This window comes from Trematomus bernacchii, unplaced genomic scaffold, assembly GCF_902827165.1.
Source record: "Trematomus bernacchii unplaced genomic scaffold, fTreBer1.1, whole genome shotgun sequence".
In the NCBI taxonomy this organism is placed as follows: Eukaryota; Metazoa; Chordata; class Actinopteri; order Perciformes; family Nototheniidae; genus Trematomus; species Trematomus bernacchii.
The window spans coordinates 345,464-365,250 of record NW_022987698.1 but is presented as its reverse complement, the minus strand read 5'-3'; the positions used below and the strand labels follow the sequence as shown (position 1 = coordinate 365,250).

Here is a 19,787-nt window from a genome sequence, read left to right as displayed (position 1 = left end):
CCATTCAATGGTTGCTGCGATATTTCACACAAAATCACATTCAATGGTGTCTTCAGAATGGTGGAGATGAATCTTCTATGAAGCATGAATGTCTGAGTAGGTTTCAACCACCCACAGTTATGATATGTAGGACTAGGAGCCACAACGCCAGCATGGCTTAATAATGTAATAGTATAATGGATGTTAAGTGGAGTATATGGACACCATTTTTTTCAGCGTTGGGGTTCACATTACATGCAGTCATCTCAGGCTGAGCAATACTACGACTTGTTTTAGAGGTGATTTGTACTTGCAGAATATTTTGAGTGTAGTGATGTGAATTTCAGGTTTCATGTGGTCAAAAAAGCTAGATCCGAAAGCCTGAAGACATCATAGGTGTAAAATATGATATCCTGAACCACAAAAATTGGTATCATTTTATAGAGGACTCACCTTGACATGTTTTGCCCTCTTCATTCAGTTTCTGTCCAGGAGGACACCTGCAGTAGAAACTTCCGATGGTGTTACAGCAGAGAGCCTCACAGCCGCCATTGGTCTCCTCGCATTCATTAACATCTGATGGGAAGAAACAAGGGACAAGTTAAATCTGCATTTATTTGAACAACAGCCAAAGCAGAAATGGAAGAACAGAGAACAGGAAAACCACTAATGTTTTGGTAAAAACAGCATGGAGATTCTAGCAGTAAGGGTAAGGAAAAAAATGTGTCTTCCTTTTAATGTCAGTCTGATTAAGTTTTAAATGTTTTCCAAATTTGAATCTGGATCTGGTTTGTGAAAATGTGGAAAGTGCCTGGAAATTCACGAAAATGACTGCGGTAAATTGTGTGCGCCGTTTCCATCTTTAAACTGGTCTCCTTATTAGCAAATTAAAGGAAAATAAAAAATGGAAAGAATGCACAAAGTATCCAAAGAAGTACCAACATATAGAAAGTAATACATTGAGTTGAACAAAAGGAAATATGTAATATTTATGCATTGTCCGTTTACTTGCTGACTGTTGCACAAACCAGAAATGGCATTTATCAATCATGCAGAACCTCCAAAACACTTCCACCGGGAGTCAAAGCTTTTCTATCTCATTTCCATCAGCTAATTATCCTGCCGAGGCTGTCATTGCCCAGGCGAGATAACATCTTTCCTTCCACGTCCCAAACTACACATAATGACTCGGGTCAGATACAGGTGCTGACAGCTCACCATATACTATAATTTGAGCTGCAGAGTGTCTGCATAATGAGGAGATATGGAAATTGAGAATGAAAAGAAGTAATGAGTTCACTGCTACACGGGAGTCTCGAGACACAGCTCTACATTGACTGCATTAATGTTACATTTTGTTCACATGGGGGTTAGTCAGCATAGATTATGCTCACAGTGTAGTTTTAAACTTGATGAAACTTGGCTGTTTAACTTCTCATGCCAGCAGAAGGAATCATGGACTGAAAACCAAAAGCCATGGAGAAAATTAGGAGGGAACACTCACTTGGCATGTAAACTTTCTCCATGTCCACAAAAGACGAGAGTAACAGTACGGAAGAAGAGAACGAACGCAGAGAAAATTGCTGAGAGGACATTTTCCCCCCGCAAGTAAATGTTGGTGCATTGCAATGCCAGGGTTTACCAGCCAATTAAACTATTTCCCTCTCAGTTTACAACATCTGGAAATGTTCACACCAACACTGCTCTCTTTCAATTGCCAAACATTTAAAAAGTAAACAGCATACAATGCGCAATATAAAACAAAAGGTTGACATTTAATAAAAATGTAATTTGACTATGAAACACAAATCGATGTAATACTCTGATCCTTGTTAACCAGACTAGATCAACTACAGCTGAAACTCCACTTCTGATTTTGATTTGGAGACTATGTCACAAGAGCTTTATTTAACCAGTCTGTATCCTGGGGTGAGAGAGAGTGCCTGCCTTTTAGTACAAATCATTAGCATGCTAAAAAAAAGATAGTAATGGCAGCAAGTTTGAGGGAAAACTATGAAGAAACAACAAAACTAAAGAAGACAAGGGAAGTGACCTTGGGTCAAGGGCAGGATAAAAGCCCCGGGGGTGATATCTGCAGCACGAGTGTGTTTGTGTTGTGTTCAGTGTGTGTTAGGACATCCTTCCCCCCTCTTCCCCCCCGAGGCCACACACCTGTGTGGCAGTTTGAGCTGGGGTCTGCCCAGGCTCAGTGTCACGCTCATCATTCTCCTAAACTTTCTGCCCAATAAGCAGTCAGGAATGTTGAACTGCTACAGGTCAGGAATGTTGAACTGCTACAGGTCAGAAATGTTGAACTGCTACAGGTCAGAAAACAAAAACGCAACACTGGAAACTGAACGTCTACAGCGGATCAATAAAGTACCATGTTTTTATTAAGAACAGGATGTGTTTCTTCTCCTCCAATCAGGTATTGAGTTCAGCCAAAGTCGTGTTTAGAGGGCAGAAGAAACTCATTAGAGGATAACCATGCACAGGCTTTATGTTTTTAATATTAAAACAAACCTTTGTTATGTGCTTTTAGGAGGTTTTAACTGTATTCGTTTATTCTCTTCTTTTGTCTTTTCGTGCAGAAAAACCATAAAAAGTTCTAAAACTCTGCCAAAACCAAAAAAAGAGACATGCCCCAGTTGATTGTGTATATGTGGTTGCAACATGGAAAGCTAAGCGACTGCTTTATATCTTTGCTACACAACATTAACACTATGAACCATAAAAGCATTTCCTCCCAATGTTAAACTCAATGACCTGAGTCTGGGGGTTGGAGCCGAGGCTGCACCTTCACCTGACTCCAGGGGGCTTTTCGTTATGTCTGCCTCACTCATCCATCAATCCGTCACCAAGCTGAACCTCCAGCAGAGTGATCAGACACATCTAAAGAGCGAAACAAGAGCTGTAGCTTCCTTCACAGAAGAAGAATGATGTTTTCAGACCAACCCCCTCCCCTGCACATCACCCAGGTTTCTTCTGCCTGACCTGAGCCTCTGGGGGGTCGCTGCGCACGTTTTTCCAAAAAGAGATCAGATGCCTCAACCTAAATAGTGTGTCTGCAGCCCAGTCTATGCCCTAGGTCAGGGTTTAAAGGTCAAAGGTCAGGGTCAAACCCATGTAGAGAGAATAGCACGGGACTGTTTCACCAGGTGTTGAAGGATGGCTAACATGAGGATTCCTTTATAACACGTTAATTTAATAAAACCTTGAACATAGAGAGAACATTTTTCAAATTTTAAGTTGAAATATTGATTCCTATAATTGTTCTTGCTGTCTGTACCAGTCCCAAACTCAAGTGCTTGAAAGCAATATCCACAGCAGTTTTAAAGTTGAGCTCAAGCTACAGCAGAGGGATAATGACACAAATCCTAAATCTCCTAAAAACAAGGTAACTTTGGAATACATTCAATTAATTTCATTAACTGAGAGCAGCGAATATGAACAATGTCCAATAACCCGTTTAATGTACAATATTAAGTAGTATAAAAAAAACGTACCCATCCTTTAACTCGTCAAAAAAAAGAATGTCAGTATTAAAAGCTTACAATATAAAATCTTTGTTAAAAATAGAAAGTATTTATTCTACTTTATATTTATTTGGAAGCTTGAGTTTGTGGTTTTGTATTTCATTGCAGTGCATAAAAGGGGTCCAGAGGTGGGGGGGCCTTGCATGAAATCAATACTGCTCAAATCTTTCCCACAGCAAATGCCAAATATTTACTGGGTTTCACTTCTACGGACTACACTGATCAACAAATCAGGTTGCGATCGACTTACCACCTTTCCAAAACTATTTCATAAAAGAAGCCCTGGAAGTGTTTCTAATATGATATTCTAATATGAGTTTCTGTACATTGTTCTGAAAGGATAACAAACCTAGTACCCAATTGCTCGGAGCTGTTATGTCTTCATGTGTGTGAAAAATAATCAAACGCGTACAATATGTATTCCCCTGTAATGGACAGTCAGTTCCAAAGCAATCGGGTGGAGGATTAAAAAGAAAACTCTTCAATTCTGCAAGTTCAGCTGCAGCCATGCTCTGGGTTTACATTCCTCCGCTGGATTGTCTGACTTCCTGCGATAAGGGTGACAGCCGCTGCTCCTAGGACGGCAGACGCCAACGTCTCGCTAGACCACTGAGGGCCAACAAAAACCACCAGCTCTCCGATATCATCTGAGGGGGGGTCAAGGTCCGGAAAATTGCAGTATGCATTGAGGGATGAGGAGGGGGGCGCCGAGGATAGCACAACCTGTTTCCTTTTTGGCGCCCTGATCCAAAAGCCTGCTGGTTTGCGTTGCTAGTGTTCATTCCCTGCTGCCTCACAGCTGCTTTCATTCACCAGGTGCTAAAGAGATGGGGATTGGCTGGAGGTTTCATTCAGACGACTAACCTGCACATGTGAAAGCGGGACGGTTCATCTCACCAAGCAACAAACCAACTATGAAGTGGAACTGACAGTTTACTCTTTCACAGGAAACTCATCCTCACCTTTGACCTCCAGCATTGCCGACCATAAAATGGTTGTTTACGGGTCTTTAAAAGTCAAAGTTGCATTGGTTAAGACTCATCTTACTTATCTCTTGCAGTAAATGAAAATGTTCAATTTTGACATTCTATTTCTTTTTTAAATGCTCTTAAAGTGATTATTTTTATATTGCCTTGTGTGCCATTTATATCTTGTCTTACTGCCTTTATGTCATACAGTATGTACAGCACTATAGGTTGCCTCGTTGCTCAAAGTTGCTAAACAAATACAAATGCCTTTGAAGAGGACACGTTTCTTTAATTCAACACACAAAGCTGCCTGGCAGAAGCTCAAACAAAACAGATGAACTGGTGCTCACAAACGTTATTATACATGTTATTTTATGGACCCTATAACTCATGGTTTCTTCATGGATATTCTTTCTAGAGGTAGATATCCAAAGAATCCCAAAGGTACATTTTGCGGTTTGGTTCAATTTGTCGACAGTAAGTAAGTTAGCTCTAGGTTTAGGTATCCTTGTAAATGACAGAAAACATTGGTTGGTCAGATCCTCAGACGAGACAGTAAACACATATCAAACTACAGGAGACAATCATTTGATAGGCTGTCATTTTATGAAAAATTGACTGACAAGAGGATGCATTTCTTTCCTTCCTTCTCATTACGGCCTCAGCTCAAGTTCAACATTGCCCCCTGCTGTTAGCTCCTGCTGCGTCAACAAAAGCCCAGATGTGCAGCTGGATTTTTATCAAATTGACACTATGTGATTCAGCTCTGTTCTCATTCATCATTTAACTAAAACACAGCTATAACAATATCATAATTCAAAATCAAAGAGGACCACACTTTAGCTGTCAAAGTGCCTGCTCTGGTTAAACATCTTTATATCGGTTCACCACACAGCTCTGATTTACAGCAGAAAACTATGTATGCTGTATTAAGCATCCAATCATTTCCAGCCCTTAATCCAATGTGATGTCATCTCAGTGCTGGTGTTGGGTACGAGTTCCTTCCTAAAGCCCTGTAATTGTGGTCAGTGTGGCAGCTGAGTTGTTGTTAAGTGGCACTATCAGTCGGACGTGGTGTGGCTTTCACGAAAGTTAAAATATGTCCCCTTAATGACAAAGCACCAACCACACACGGACCTCTGTGATGTGTATCCACTGATCTTTAAGACGTTCGTACCTCCTTTCACAAACCTCTGATGTTTCCATGAAGTAATTAACAATCTGTTCTAACTTTGGAGAGAAAAGGCAGACCACCATTAGGTAAAAGGGGTATTACAGTATACACAGTTTATAGTTTGTTTTCTTTTTTTAAATACTTTTTACTAAGGCATTAAAACCAGGAGGCTTCCACACATCTCAGTGGTGAAGCGTTCTGAGCTGCTTAATCTCTAATTACTCGAAATATACTAAAATAGTACTATAGTAACACCCTCCAGCTTGTTTCTTAAGTATATCAATTAATCAAAAGAGGAAATCATGTAGAGCTGCAACGATTAGTCAATGAAAAGATTAGTAGTTTAACAGGAATGTATTATTTATTTTAAAGCCAAAATTATATATTTATGATGGTCCAGGTTCTCAAATGAATAGCTTTTCTTGATCTTACATTGTGGTAAATTGAACGCAATAAACTTTTGGTTAAACACAAAAGACATACGATGATGTCTCATTGTACTCTAGGTCTAGGATACTGTAATGGGATTTTTTTTTACTGATTTGTGATTTTTATAGAACAATTTAGTTACCAATTAACAGAGTAAGTAATCTGCAGATTAATTGTTGTTGCTACGTTAAATAAATGCTTTGCTGTTCATCATGATTTTGCTCTTTTGACAAGTGTTGTCAGCCCACTCAAGTCAGCTGTGGCGGACACTTTGCTTCAATTGAACGTTTCTCATGTGAGAATGCAGATTAGCGATATCTAAATTCTCTGCTTATCTTTTTTTATCAACAGATGCTTTTTGTCTTTATTCACTTCTTCACAAGGCATGTGTTGACAAGAAACTCTAGACAGGCGGCAGACTGTTGTTCTGAGAGAGCAAAGGGATGCTACCTGATTCTTGGGCAAAAATATAAATCAAGCGACTCGTAGTCTCTGTACAGGCTATTACCCGCCCCACTGAGCCTTTGATTTTTGATTTGTTCAAGTTTTAGCCATGTGAGTTATGTGCGACATCAAAGGCACAAAACTCCAGTGTTGGGTTTGTTTAGTGAACATTCTGCTCCATTGAGTCCTAAACTCCTCTAATCCCTGTTGTGATGATCCAATTCACTGCACAGCAAGGCGAGTGTGTTTCATATACACACACTTGAGTGTAGGTACTCGTGTGTGTTTATGTGTTAAAGGAAACCCCATCCTTAAGAGCAAGCTGCGTCTTACAACTGTAAGCTTTAATATCTGCACATGTCTTCACTACAGCTCCTTCATTCCCAGACACAGGCAGATCAAATCACCTCGGTAAGAGTCACAACTCACAAGGCTTTGTCACCAGCCGTCATAAAATGGAGATCTGAGTGTTGTGTACTAGTAGAGACAATCGTAAAGAGCCTGTTTTGACTGTAATCATTACATGAGAGAGAGCAATAAATCTCGAGAGACCTTTGTCCCTTTAAACCCTATGGAAAGTAAAAGCTTTCTGACGTCTGTCACTCATTTTTACTGTCAGTAAAAGTTACAGACATCACAAAAAAAGTAGGCCAGCTGTATGAACCAGTGCATGTCTCCAACATAACATTTTATGATCTACACAGGAGGAAAAAATACCTCATTGTCCTCAAGGGATTGCCCTGTGACCCTTTGCGTGTGCTCTATCTGCTCTACCTGCTCGGACCTGTCTTTCCCAACTCTGACCCTGGAGTATTGAGCGCCCGCGACAACACATGGAAGCCAGCAGGAATCCAAAAATGACTTGTTGTGGTTTCCAGCCTGTCTCCCTCTCGGTTGAATGTGTGAGATATGCTGCTGTGGTATGTGTGCAGCGGATGGAAATAGCTCAGAACCTTTTACCTGCGGGGCAGAAGGTGCCAGATACATGACACACTATCACGCTCAAGGTGTACAGGGGAGAAAAAACATTGTGTTCCTGTTCATTGCTTTTCTTGTTCAAGTGTGACACAGCAGTCAAATAAACATCCCTCGGCTAAATCTAATTATAAGGCTCTGTTTACGGCACCTGCTCAAGCAGCAATGTGATGAGGTGGTTTATTCCTGACCTTGAATGAATTTTGTTGTCGTGTTTTCATACGCAGCATGGCACAAATGTAGTGGAAAAACTAAATTGAAGCATCACACAGATGAGGCAACATACAGCAAGATATTCAAACCGTTTTCAGCACATCGAAACATAAGATGTGTACTGTACACAGTTTGGGAATCACAGATCAACAATCAATAAAAATTGAAGTCGCACTTGCATTTGAATGTTTGGAATACTTCATTTGTGATTTTCCATCTGCGGATTAGGCATTTAATGTGTGGACATATTCATTAAAGCTGCCTCGAGCTGATCTTAAGGATCAATAAGGGGTGATGATGGCAGATTTGAATGGATCGGTACTACAATAATCCTGATCAAATGCTAACCCTTTCTTTGATAAACTTTACTGTGTCTTGGCCACCTTGATGACCTCATACTACAAACTCTGATTTGGTTTTACCTTAGCTTTAATGTTCACATTTGTGTTTTATTAACACATTATGATTAGTTTTCCACAAATATGAAATGGTGTGACTAAAGCAAAGAGGCAAGTTAAACCAGTCTCCACCGAGATATGACAGCCCAATGACAGTAATGGGATTGAAAATAGTCTGTTTTTTTTAAAAGCCTTGACATGTGAAAGGCGACTGACCCTGTCTCATTACATTTCTTTCAGATAATCATTTGCTTTTTACACCTCACGAAACATAATTTAAACGCTGTGCATTGAAGGAGAGCGCACTGTTGAGTGAACGTTCCCCAAGGCTAAGTTGCTTCCATATGGAGATAATACCCAACAGAGGAGATCATGTCGTAGGTGGAGGAGAAACAGAGATTAGAAGTTAAATGTTTTGCTCAGTTGTATACACAAGGAGCCGATAAGGAGGAACAAAGGCAGATTTGGTAACGATAAGGATGTTTCAGTCGAGTTAAAAGGTGCTGGAGAAGAGGAGAATTGGACACCACTGGCAGATGAAGGGATCAGTCCACGCTGATTATTCCTCTAATTGTATTTTGCAAACTCTTGTCACTGCCAATTTACACAAACTAGATGCCCTCGCCCCCAGCCAGACCAGGAGCGACCTTTCATCAGGAATGCTGTAAAGAGCCTAATGAGACGGGTGGGAGCCCAGTCTCGGCACAATTACAGGAGATTAGGGTGCTCTGCAGGATGCAATGGCAGGTAGATGGGCATGGATGTACCCCACCCTTGGACTGCAACCCACTCCCTCTCATTAGAGGTGGCTTTCCTGACTTCAGAGGCCGTTCTCTCTTTTTCCCATAGTTAAACCTAAATATCTCATACTGTTTCAGGATGGGATGGCAGCCACTGTAAAGAGGAATGACGGACTTTAAGGATCTATGCTTTTGTCTACTATAGGGAAGGCAAACATACGGAAAAGTTAACTCTTATCTAACTTCTTCATTGTCAAAGTCACCGCTAGTTTTGTGTCAAACAAGAAAATGTGGACCAAATCATACAAAAAATGCTCCATAACACTACCGGTGGTCAAAACCTTCCCGGCTGCCTTTAAATACATTTTTAAGCAAAAACAGAAAACATAAGCTGCTTTAAGACTCCTAAATGTGGTGGTTAGCTACTTGAATCTCTCTGATGGTCAACCTAATATCTCTGATTTTGGGACTGTGTTGGTAAAGCCACAAAAAAAAGAGCAATTGGCATAGTATACTACTTTCTGCCAATTGTATAGACTAAGGGTTTAAACAATTACTGAAAAATATACAGACAAATTATTCAATACTCATAGAATAGTTAGTTATGGTCCTATCAAATGACTTTTCACAATGAGACAGTCACAAATCTCTACTGTTTATTTCTGTACAGCCCTTTAACTTCCCTTTTCTTATCCCAGGCTTCACTCTCTTTCAGCACAGAGGTAATAAAATAAAGTATCAGAGGAGTTTAGGACAAAGAGGGGAGAATGTGTGAGAAAGCCGTTGCTGGGAGCTCCTTGTTCCTCCGTCACTGCCTACATCTCTATGGCCTCCTTCATTTTCAGCTGCTCTGGAAGTCACGCTTTGCTGCCTGCTAACAATACTCAGAGAACAGGATTAAACCTTCAAATGGCAAAAACGAAAACATGTCAGTGGCTCCAGTCTCTGAATGGTCCATTAAGAGTCCAATTTATGGATGATGGGAGGGATTGTGTTGTAAAATAAAATCTAAGCATTATCCAAACAATAGTCATGAATAGAAGATTGTGTCACCACCTGACTATGTTTACTGCTCTTAAAAGAGCTCTCATAACAACATTTTTCACATTCTATGTTTTTGAGGTTAGAAGACGTTGTAAGTCTCTCCAAGAAAAGTAAAAAAGCAGACTTCAACCTGTTCACAGCCACTTCAGCTGCAGCCTGTTAAACCCATCAGAGAGGAAAAGGGAAACCCAGAGAATGATGTAGACTGCCTGTGATCCTGGTAGACATTTACTATCCCATTATCAGTCATTTGACTTTTACAAGTTTTTCTCTCCCACTTAAAAAAATGCTCTAAAAGCACACACAACGAGATTTTGAGCAGATAAAACAAATGTGTTGATCGTTACACAACAGTTATATAACCTAACGCCCTGATGCCCAACACCTTTTGACCTCTCAGTGGAGGATGGACACACCAATCATGAGTGACAAACGGCTGCAGCTGGGCATCGCACAGCTTTACAAGCTCATGGATTAACACACTCATTTTTAGCTCTGGGTAGCTGACCACAGAAACAGACAATCATGTGAATTATGGTGTAAAAAGTCTTTCATCTCAGCCAGCAGTTCACAGATTTTATGGACAAAAGTTTGAGAAAACAGGAAAACTGTAAGGTGTGATATTCCTGGAATCCTCTCTGTGATGAAGCTGCCAACAGTCAAAGTGGATTTAAACTCAGTCACAGCTTCTTCGTAATCGAATTGTGTTCAAAAATCACAACGCTATACCTGTCAATCCATACGTTTTCCACTGTAGGAATTTAATAAAACATAATGTGAAGCAAATCCATTTTTTATGGCTTCGTTTCCAATTTTCTCCACTGGCTTTGGGGTCGCGTAACTGGAATTATGTTCTGGCACGGCTTGGTACATGATACTAAAAGTAAGTTCCTGCTTTCAGGGGTTGCTGGCAGATCTGCTGATCATTATTGTAAAAGCAGATGTGTTGTCGCATCAAAAGAAAAGCTACAACTAACACAAACGTAGCCCCTATTTAACCTAAGCCTTAACATCAATCAGGAGAACAAACACTTTAAAAAATAGGAACAACAGAGAATGCATGTTGGACAAACAAAGGTGTCCAGGCCCTCATTAGTGTTTGGAGGAGGGTGGGGGAGGACCATTTTACAACGAGTAGTTGGAAAAGTTGGAAACAAAAAGGTGGTACAGAATCAGGGATACATCACAAAGCCAGGCAATGCAGAGTAAACATTCAAATGAGGCAAGAAGCCAAATAAATGTGAGCATCAGAGCAAACTTAAAAACTACAAGTTGCTGGACGTCATTTGGGACCACCAATAAGATTTCACTTGACTCTCTCAGCGAACATTTTCACGTTCGTTTTTTGTCTACTTAACAACCACTAACTTGACCAGCACATTAAACATTAACGGTATATACGTAAAATATCAGAGGTTTGTAAAATACAGTGGAAAGGCAAAGAGAGGTTAGTACCTCACAAGGTACCTAAAGGTTCAGGTTGAAAGAAGCCTCAGATTACAGGTTGTTAAATGCCTGCAATGGAAATGGTCTACACAGCTAGTTTCACATTCTTTGAGGCTGACATGGACATATTCATGTTTGGATCTCTTCCACCTGGAAACAAAACTCAGAACGACGAAACAAACTTATATTGTCTTAGTGAACAAAGGATTTGATATAATATCAGCCAGACTGGAAAATTGCCACAATGGGCGTCAAATATTTATTCAACGCTGTGCTAAAACACTGTCTGGCTGTAAGGACCAGGGCATGCATGTGTGTTTCATTTTGAAGCACTTACTCGCTAAACTGCTCAGCATGGAGGTTCCATAAATGTTTTGAGTGAAAACCCTTCAATGGGATTTATTTTTACAATGGGGAAGGTCCCAAGGCCGACATACTGAAAGCTCCTCTCTCATCACATTCCTCACCCCTAAACATGAAGGCAGCAGATACACTATATATTTAGCCAAAGAGTCAGCGACGGTTTCCTTGCTAATCAACTGACAGTCAAACTTTTACCCTTGCCAGAGTGAGTAAGCATGTGTGAAATGGTTTAACCATACGGTAAACGGATGTTCTCTTTTACTACATGGCCCCATGCAGACCTCCAGCTTTTAAAATGACAGATACCATCTGTGTCACTGCTGCTGCCTCCTGTCACTGTCAGTCTCTAAATGGCTTGACGAGAAGCCATGATGATAGAAGTTACCATGGATTTTCAAATAGGGTTAGATGTCGCATAGCCTTCCCGCTGTTCATTACTGCTGAGTGCAGCCATGGAGGGTCGAGTCAGCTCTGAATTGGCACAGACTGGGTCCACATGCTGCCCTGACCTCTGACCTCTCTGCCCCCTGCAGTCTTTAGTGCAAGGGGAGGAACCACTGTCACGTAAATCAGTTTAGCCAAGCAATCAGTTATACTAATGATACTTTAATCACTTCCGATCTTTGAAAAACTACAAAAGATGAGCATGATAGTATATAAAAAAAGACGTCAGTAAAGACAGCAAAGTCCAGAAATACTTCTGATAGATGTGCTACAAATGTTTTACTTGGATTTGACATCTGGGAGGTATGAACCACCCACATTTAGTCACATTTGGCCTCAATGTGCTTTAGTGGTAACCATGACTAAGATGGACTGATCCATGCATGCACGACAGACGTGTAAAAAGGAAAAAGAACACATGTTTTCGAGCAGGGAACATTATGCACATTTATCAAAATTCAACAGATTTTTAGCAGTAAGAGAACTCACCTCAAGGCCTGCTTTAAGGGAATGTACTTGTCTACATGTGTGATATGTGAGAGGAGTATGACAAAAGGCAGGCTACAGCAGGCCACTGAACTGTTAGTCTGAGGAAAAACAACTATTTAACTTAAAGTAATTGCAGAGCAGGGTGGCCATTAGAGGAGGAACTGCAAAGAGCAACATCAGAAATCACCCTAGTTGACTGCAGCTATACACGCAAACTCATCCCAGTATTAAGACAATCTGAAGCACATACTTTCCAGACACATGCAACTTGTTGGAAAGCTCTTAAACTCAACAAAGACAGACAGTGAAAGACGGACAGAAGCAGCAAAAAAGAAAGCAAGATATCAGATGTGAGTGTTCGAAGGAGATGACCCGTGTACCTTTAAAATATTTCCACCGCTATCTTTATCTCACACTGAGTTCTTGACCAGACGACCCTGGTGCAAGTCTGTGCACTTCAAACGTTTTGTTCAACTCAATTGTCTTTTAACGAGGCAATTCATTCCAACAATAGCTCCAGGGCTGCTGTCCTGACCTTTCAACCACACTAACAAGCACACACCTCCCCAATGCAGCTAGGATAGAACCAGAAACTCCAGGATACTTAGAATGTGTGCTGACAAAATGTAACTTAAGTATAGCACATGAGTTAATGTACTTATTTACTTTCCAGCTCTGTTATTATGTCATTTTAACCCAGGTGATCAGACATCATAAAACATCTTAATCAAAGGTTTATAAACGTTATGAGAAATCCCCTCAGACATTATTGTTATCATCCTTACATCTTCTTCAGAGTGTGTTCCTCCTGTGCCATTTCTCAGCCCCTTGGCCACCAGACTGTTGAGGAGTGGCGTTATGCACTGATTGGCTCAAAATAAATAACTGAGCTCATTAACAAGGGCTTTGGTCAACTGTTTATAAACTAAATAAATACTTTATATTCATTGCTTGGGGAGTCCATTTGCATACAGAACATCGTCCATAGCTGCCATTAAGGGGCTGTAAGAACGTGTTATAAAAGAGGATCTGCTTAAATATTCATGGGATGTGATTTGTCATTTTCAGAAGAAAAAAAGTCAAACACACGTTTGAAAATGTCCAGCGACACATCAATAGCCCTTGTTTTACGAGATATAAGCTATACAAATGAAAGCGTTACTTAGAAGCTGTATGAGACCATAATCTTGGGGAATAAATGCAAGTAACTTTCTAGATGGATGATATACCAGAAATCTTCAAACACAACATGGCTGTGGCTTAGCTTCAGAGCTCGCTTTGAAGCAAACATTACAGCATGAAGATAATGAAGATAGCCATCAGCGAGGGTCTGTCCTGAGTGATGTCTAGAACAAGCGGGTCCTGCTGGCATTGCGGTGACCCCAAACCCAGCCAAGATATGAGCTTACAGTACGGTTCAGAAATGATCCGCAAAGAACAAATAAATGAGGCCATTACCGTAACAGAGAAAGGGCTCTTTCAGTAGAACTTTTTATGGTACGGGATCAACAATACAAAAAGACATGTGGGAAAGGAACAAGAGCATTTTCTTATATCTAGTTACACCGTTTTGGACACATTTTTCCCTCTGCTATCAGGATTTAACTTTGATATCGATGATTCCATATTCCTCCTTTGTGTATCCATTTCAACAAACTCTTAGAAAGTTATTACACAATCCATCAGTTTTATGTTTTTGAGATAACTTTCTTTTTACCTTTCACCCCAGAATCGAGACATGAGGTAGCTTTAAAATATATTTTAAGATTCTTTAGCTAAGGCGGTAAAGTTTGATGTTACGATAAGTGCCGGCTTTTTTCTGTTCGTTTGTCTGTCTGTTTGTCTGTGGCTGAGCCCAGATGTCAGCTGGTATGGAGACATCTGCCCTGCCAGAGGTCTAAAAGCCTTGGAAGCTCTTGATCCCAGAGGATACCACTTGTCTGCTGATGACAGGCTGGATACTGAGTGCATCAGGCACCGAGTGACAAAATCCCACTGGATATATTCAAGACAAAGAGTTTTAAAAGAGCAAGAACAATAGAAAAACCTAATTTGCACAGGGACCTTGCAACACGAACATGTAAGATGCAGGAGTATTTCTCTGCATTATGTAATATTATCAACAAATAAGAAAAAATGTAAAATAAAGTTCAGGAATAAATATCCCTAAAAGATATGATTTGATTGACAGCGACTTAGCAACAACCCACTAACCATCATTATCATTTGATTTGAATGTTGCTACTTTCCTAATTGGTTCAATGGAGTACATGACACCTCCTTTTTCTAACTAATCACAGCCAACTTCAAACAGACTTCAAACAAATTGAGCATTTTGGTTTTGTAACTAACTCAATATTTTGTAGAAATTAGATAAATACAACCTTGAAATTATCAAGGTATTAGGCGGAGGCAGGTGAGCCTTCGACATTAATGTGATATGGTGTCTTTGAAAGGACTAAAAAAGCCTTTGAGCATTGCTTAACCAAAGCACAAAAAACAGTAATTATGTCTTCCACATGACTGAAACACAATTCTACTAAAAAGCAAAACAGATGAGAGCTTCAGATAACTTTTGAGAGCAAGGAACTAATAGTCCCCTTTGGAAGACATAAACACACAATTAGCTGTACACAAATAGGGGGTGACCACATCAAAAGCGCTCAAAGGGAATATTAAACCATGCGACTGCAGAGGAATGCTAACACTGCCTTCTAAAGTGATTAAATGATGAGTGAGTCTTTGCTCCACGCAGTCGTCCTCAGCCACATCCTCCACTGCGGTTTCAGCTTTTACGTAAACAAGAGAACAAGCAGTGACTGACAGTTGTGAGCGGCATGCGGACCGCAGCAGAATTAAAACAGCAGCCTGTGTGAGCCGCTAGCTCTCATCTACACCACAAGGTTATTTATCTGGGTCTCAAGGATGTGAAAGAGTTACAGCAAAGTGGTCTTTATCTGACCACCCCAGAGTGTTCTTTGTAATAGCCGCACTATATATCAGAGCCGTCACTCAGTTAAAAGACTAATTCATTAGAGTTGTTGTTATTGCCGTTTCTCCAATGAGCCACTTTGTACTAAGCCTGTAGCTTACTCCCTTTGCCCTCAGGACTCTTGACACTGAAGTGACCTGCATTTGGCACATGCAGGACCTCTAGAAAGGGACAGCTGTGAGTCTGTTCCTGCCTGTGTCTGACTCCTTTAGTCCCGAGTGTTGTCCCGGTCAGGCGGAGTCACTAACAGCCCCACACCCTTAATCCAGCAGCCCTTTCTGTGCCCATCACAGGGCAATATATCTGCCAGATAGTTTACGGACTGATAGCCTCCAATAGAGGGAGGATCAGGGTGTGGGGGTCTACTGCGCTCTTTCTATCCACATTGGCCCCAAGGTGCCCATTGATGACAGCTATCATTCACAATGCAGAACAATGCTGGCGGATCTCAATGTGTGGAACAGGAGGTGGGGGCAGTGGATGACGGCACTGCTATCAAACAGTGAAGCTCGGGGGCTGCCTGGAAGCAGAACTGAAGGGGACGGGAACTTTTATAGCATTGGAAGATATTTGAGTGGAGGGCTGCAACTAACATTGTTTTTTACTGATACCCAACTCAAAGATTTTCTGTTACTGTGCAGTAAAGAAACCATAACATATTCACAATTAAGAAGCGGAAATCAATGAACTTTTTTTTTTAAACACTGAAACTTATCAATCTATTTGACTGATACATATTCATCTGCTGATAGTTCAGAGTTTTAAAGACTCATTATTACCATAATAAAATAATCTATTTCACCAATTGATACAAAATAATGACTTTTTTCTTGTCAAGAGACATCAGAAAGATGGACAGAGTCTCAAGGCAACTTTGTTTACATGTTGAATTTCCTGTAAATCTATACTCCGAATTTAGCATGAATGCTGATGAGCAACATCAGATTCCACAGGTGGCTTCAATCTGTTCAAAGACGTCTAAAAGGCCCTTCAGGACCAGGCTTAAAAAAAACGATCGACAGTTTAAAGCAGCGCCTCAATGGGCATGTGTGTTTATGAATCCACTGTCCTTATGATTAAGTATTTTATTCAAGCATGAAGTAATCAGAAGTAAGCCAGGTTCAGCTGCCACAGAGAGCTCTGATCATATAGATGGGCTGTCAGGTCTGAAAATCCTGAGGCTTGATTATAATTCCTATAATAACCAAAGAGGCGCTGAAGGTATAGCTAAACGATGTCATGAAGCTCCATCTGTTGAGAACTCTTGCTGAGAAAATCACGTGTGTATGAATAAGTAAGTGATAAACTTGGAGCTCCTAGCCAAAGAGCGTAAAGCTAGACAGACCATCGTAAAAAAAGCAGACCATGATTTTCATTTGTCAAAGTAGCTTGAACTTGTGCAACATGTCTCTAGAGGGCTTGCTTCAAAAAGGGGAAGAGATGGACAATTCTGGTAAAAAAACAAAAGTTGACGCTGAGAGGAATTTCCTGTCGTGTGGTTTTATCAGAAAAACAACGGAGTCCTCCACTGTTTTACTTCAACAGCTCAAATTCAACAATGGAGTTGCTGATAAAATACTTGGCTGGTGGTGACGGAGCCAACTGCTGATGTGTGGAGATTCTCATTCACTCATAGAGAAAGGCGACCACTCAAACAGAGTTCAGTGGGGAGCTGACTGAAACGGATAAGAGTTGTAGGCTCCAGCCAAGAGGCTAAAGGTGTTTTATTCAAATGGCAGGCTGCTATCAGTTTCAGTCTGTAGAGGGTTTTTATGACTTTTAATTTCGCTGTAACTGCATCCACTGACAATGATGAAATATGGACATGTGTAAAAAAAGAAGTAGCTAAACAATGTTGCCGTGTGTGAAAGTTTCTAAATCAATTCCTCAATGCAGTTTTAAACTCTAATAAAAGAATGGCTCGAGAATTTCCGACAAAAAGAAAAACAAAGGGGCAAAGAAGAGGAACAACAAAGAACTGGAGCACAAACAAATATGAGAAGAAATAAAGAAAATGTGATACTTAATGTAAAACATCTAGTAAGGATGTTTCTACTCACCATACTGGCAGCTGGGCCCGTTGAACCCTGCGAGACAGTCACAAAGCTGCGTGGACCCCTCCCGACAGTGGCCCCCGTTGAAGCACACACCGTAGCTACACACCGCTGCAGAGAAAGACAAAAAGAAAACAGTTTGTGAAGCAGAGACACCTGGCTGACGAGATGTCAACATCTTCAGATTCAAATGCTGACCTCTTTCTATCAAAACCTTATCATCGGCCTGTTCGCTCCTGACTAAACAGGAACCGTGGTTCTCTTCCATTCACACTAACCAATGTGAGAGGAATCCACCACTTGGGTCTCTTTGAGCAGAAGCGCAGGCTTTTGGCCAAGTCAAAGACATTTCTAAACTCCTTTTTACAGAATGTAAAAGTGTTTGACACAAGCAGAGGGCTTCTGCTTGTATAACTTTAAATAAGGAATGTGACCTTTTCCCTGCATGTTACCCGAGAATGACCTTGATTGAATAACTATGATCATTGTCGCAAACAGTGATCATACAGATGTTCATGGGATCAAATCAGCGAGTCACAGGGTGAGTGTTGCTCATCTGTCTCCTGTAGCCCGTGGCCCTTTGTCCATAAATCCTTCTAAGTCAAACTACTCACCCTCGTTAAGAAATTCAAAGAATCTAGGAAATATAGGTCTCTCATTCCCAAAACCATGGACAACATTCACATGAATCATGACAATCCTTCACTACAAGTATGGGTACATGCTGAAGTCTCCCAGCCTGTGTGTATCTCATGTGCGTTGAGGCTAATATCCCTGTGAAGTAAGACACAGCTGTTTGAGCCAGGCCTGTTGTTTGGACTCTCCTGAGCAGAGTACAGTGCTTAGTGATGACAGGTAGAGAGGATTGATGTCTATCATTGCTTTCCCCGACTAGCAACATTTTGACACTATGGGAGTGAAAAACACGGTCCAGCTAATCATAAGAGGAATTTAAATGCCAACCCTTCCCTCAGAGGATTGTGAAGAAACCTTCTGAATGCCAGTTGAACTGTGGGGCTCCTGCCAGATATGCATTTTTCTTCCCATCTAATCCAACCAGAGGCGGCATGACCAATCATCACACCAGGCACTGGCGGCTCTGTTGCCATTGATCATCCATTTATGGTCATAGTGATGGTATCAATGTGCCCGGGGCAGCTCAAACAGAAACAAAGTAGATTTTGTCTAATCCCTGTTCTTATTGTTGCTGCGTTTCTTGCTGTTAGCACTTGAAACGTGTGTCTGAGTTGTCTGTATAGTGGCAGCCCGTTTAATGTTTTTATCCTTTGTATTTATGGGAAATTATGAAGGCCATTTTTCAGGAATTTACGACATTGGATGGACTTGATTAACTTATTTGTATTAAAGTGGACCTATCATGCTATATTTTAATAATATAGTGTAGGACCATACCTATATAAGGCATATTTATACTTTTTTTTTTTTTTAAATACCAAACAGATCATGCATTTTAGCCATGCCTCATTTTGCTCAATTTGACTTTTTTTTGCTCTGTTTTTGCAAGGGCAGATTATGTGAGAACAGCACCATCTACAGGCCTGGCATATGTACTACAGCGTCTCCAGCGCTTTCAAACGGCAATGGCCGTGGCTGTCTCCTCCTGATTGGTGGAGTTGGCCCAATAGCCGTAGCGCCACTGTTCTGACGTCAGGACAGTGTTCAAATCTGGATCAGTTTTTATCAGATCCGTTGCAGCCCCTTTTTTAGAGATTTGGGTATGGAGGAAAATAGAGAGGGTTGTGTTTTCTGACACTTGGTGAGTTCCCTGGAACACCGGGGACACATATTCATGTATAAAAGACGTACAAAAGTGCATTTTGCATGATAGGTCCCCTTTAAGTATGAGTGGCGGCCCTAATGATATACAAATATCTATACTTTAGATATTTTACCAGAGGTTCACCTAAAAGTTCAGATGAGGAAATGAAAAGATGCGTTGGCTGTGAAAATAAAAGTTGTGTAAAGTCCAGCTTTAGCCGTATCATAATAACCCCAGATGAGTTGTAGTCATTTCATCCAGTAGATTTACAGGGCTCCTTTGAGACCAGCACTCAGTCTAAACATCCGCCTGTCATCTG

At 40.8% G+C, this 19,787-nt stretch overlaps 1 protein-coding gene across 2 annotated transcripts in view; it reads right to left on the bottom strand.

Moving 5' to 3' along the window:
* Positions 1 to 19,787, bottom strand: part of megf6b (multiple EGF-like-domains 6b) — a 54,577-nt gene that overhangs the window by 26,626 nt on the left and 8,164 nt on the right. For both annotated transcript variants that reach the window (XM_034138878.1, XM_034138877.1), the window contains 2 exons: positions 17,695 to 17,799; positions 433 to 555 (listed from right to left, as the gene is read on the bottom strand). In XM_034138878.1, coding sequence (XP_033994769.1) covers positions 433 to 555; positions 17,695 to 17,799 — 228 coding nt within the window. The remainder of the gene's footprint in view (positions 1 to 432; positions 556 to 17,694; positions 17,800 to 19,787) is intronic.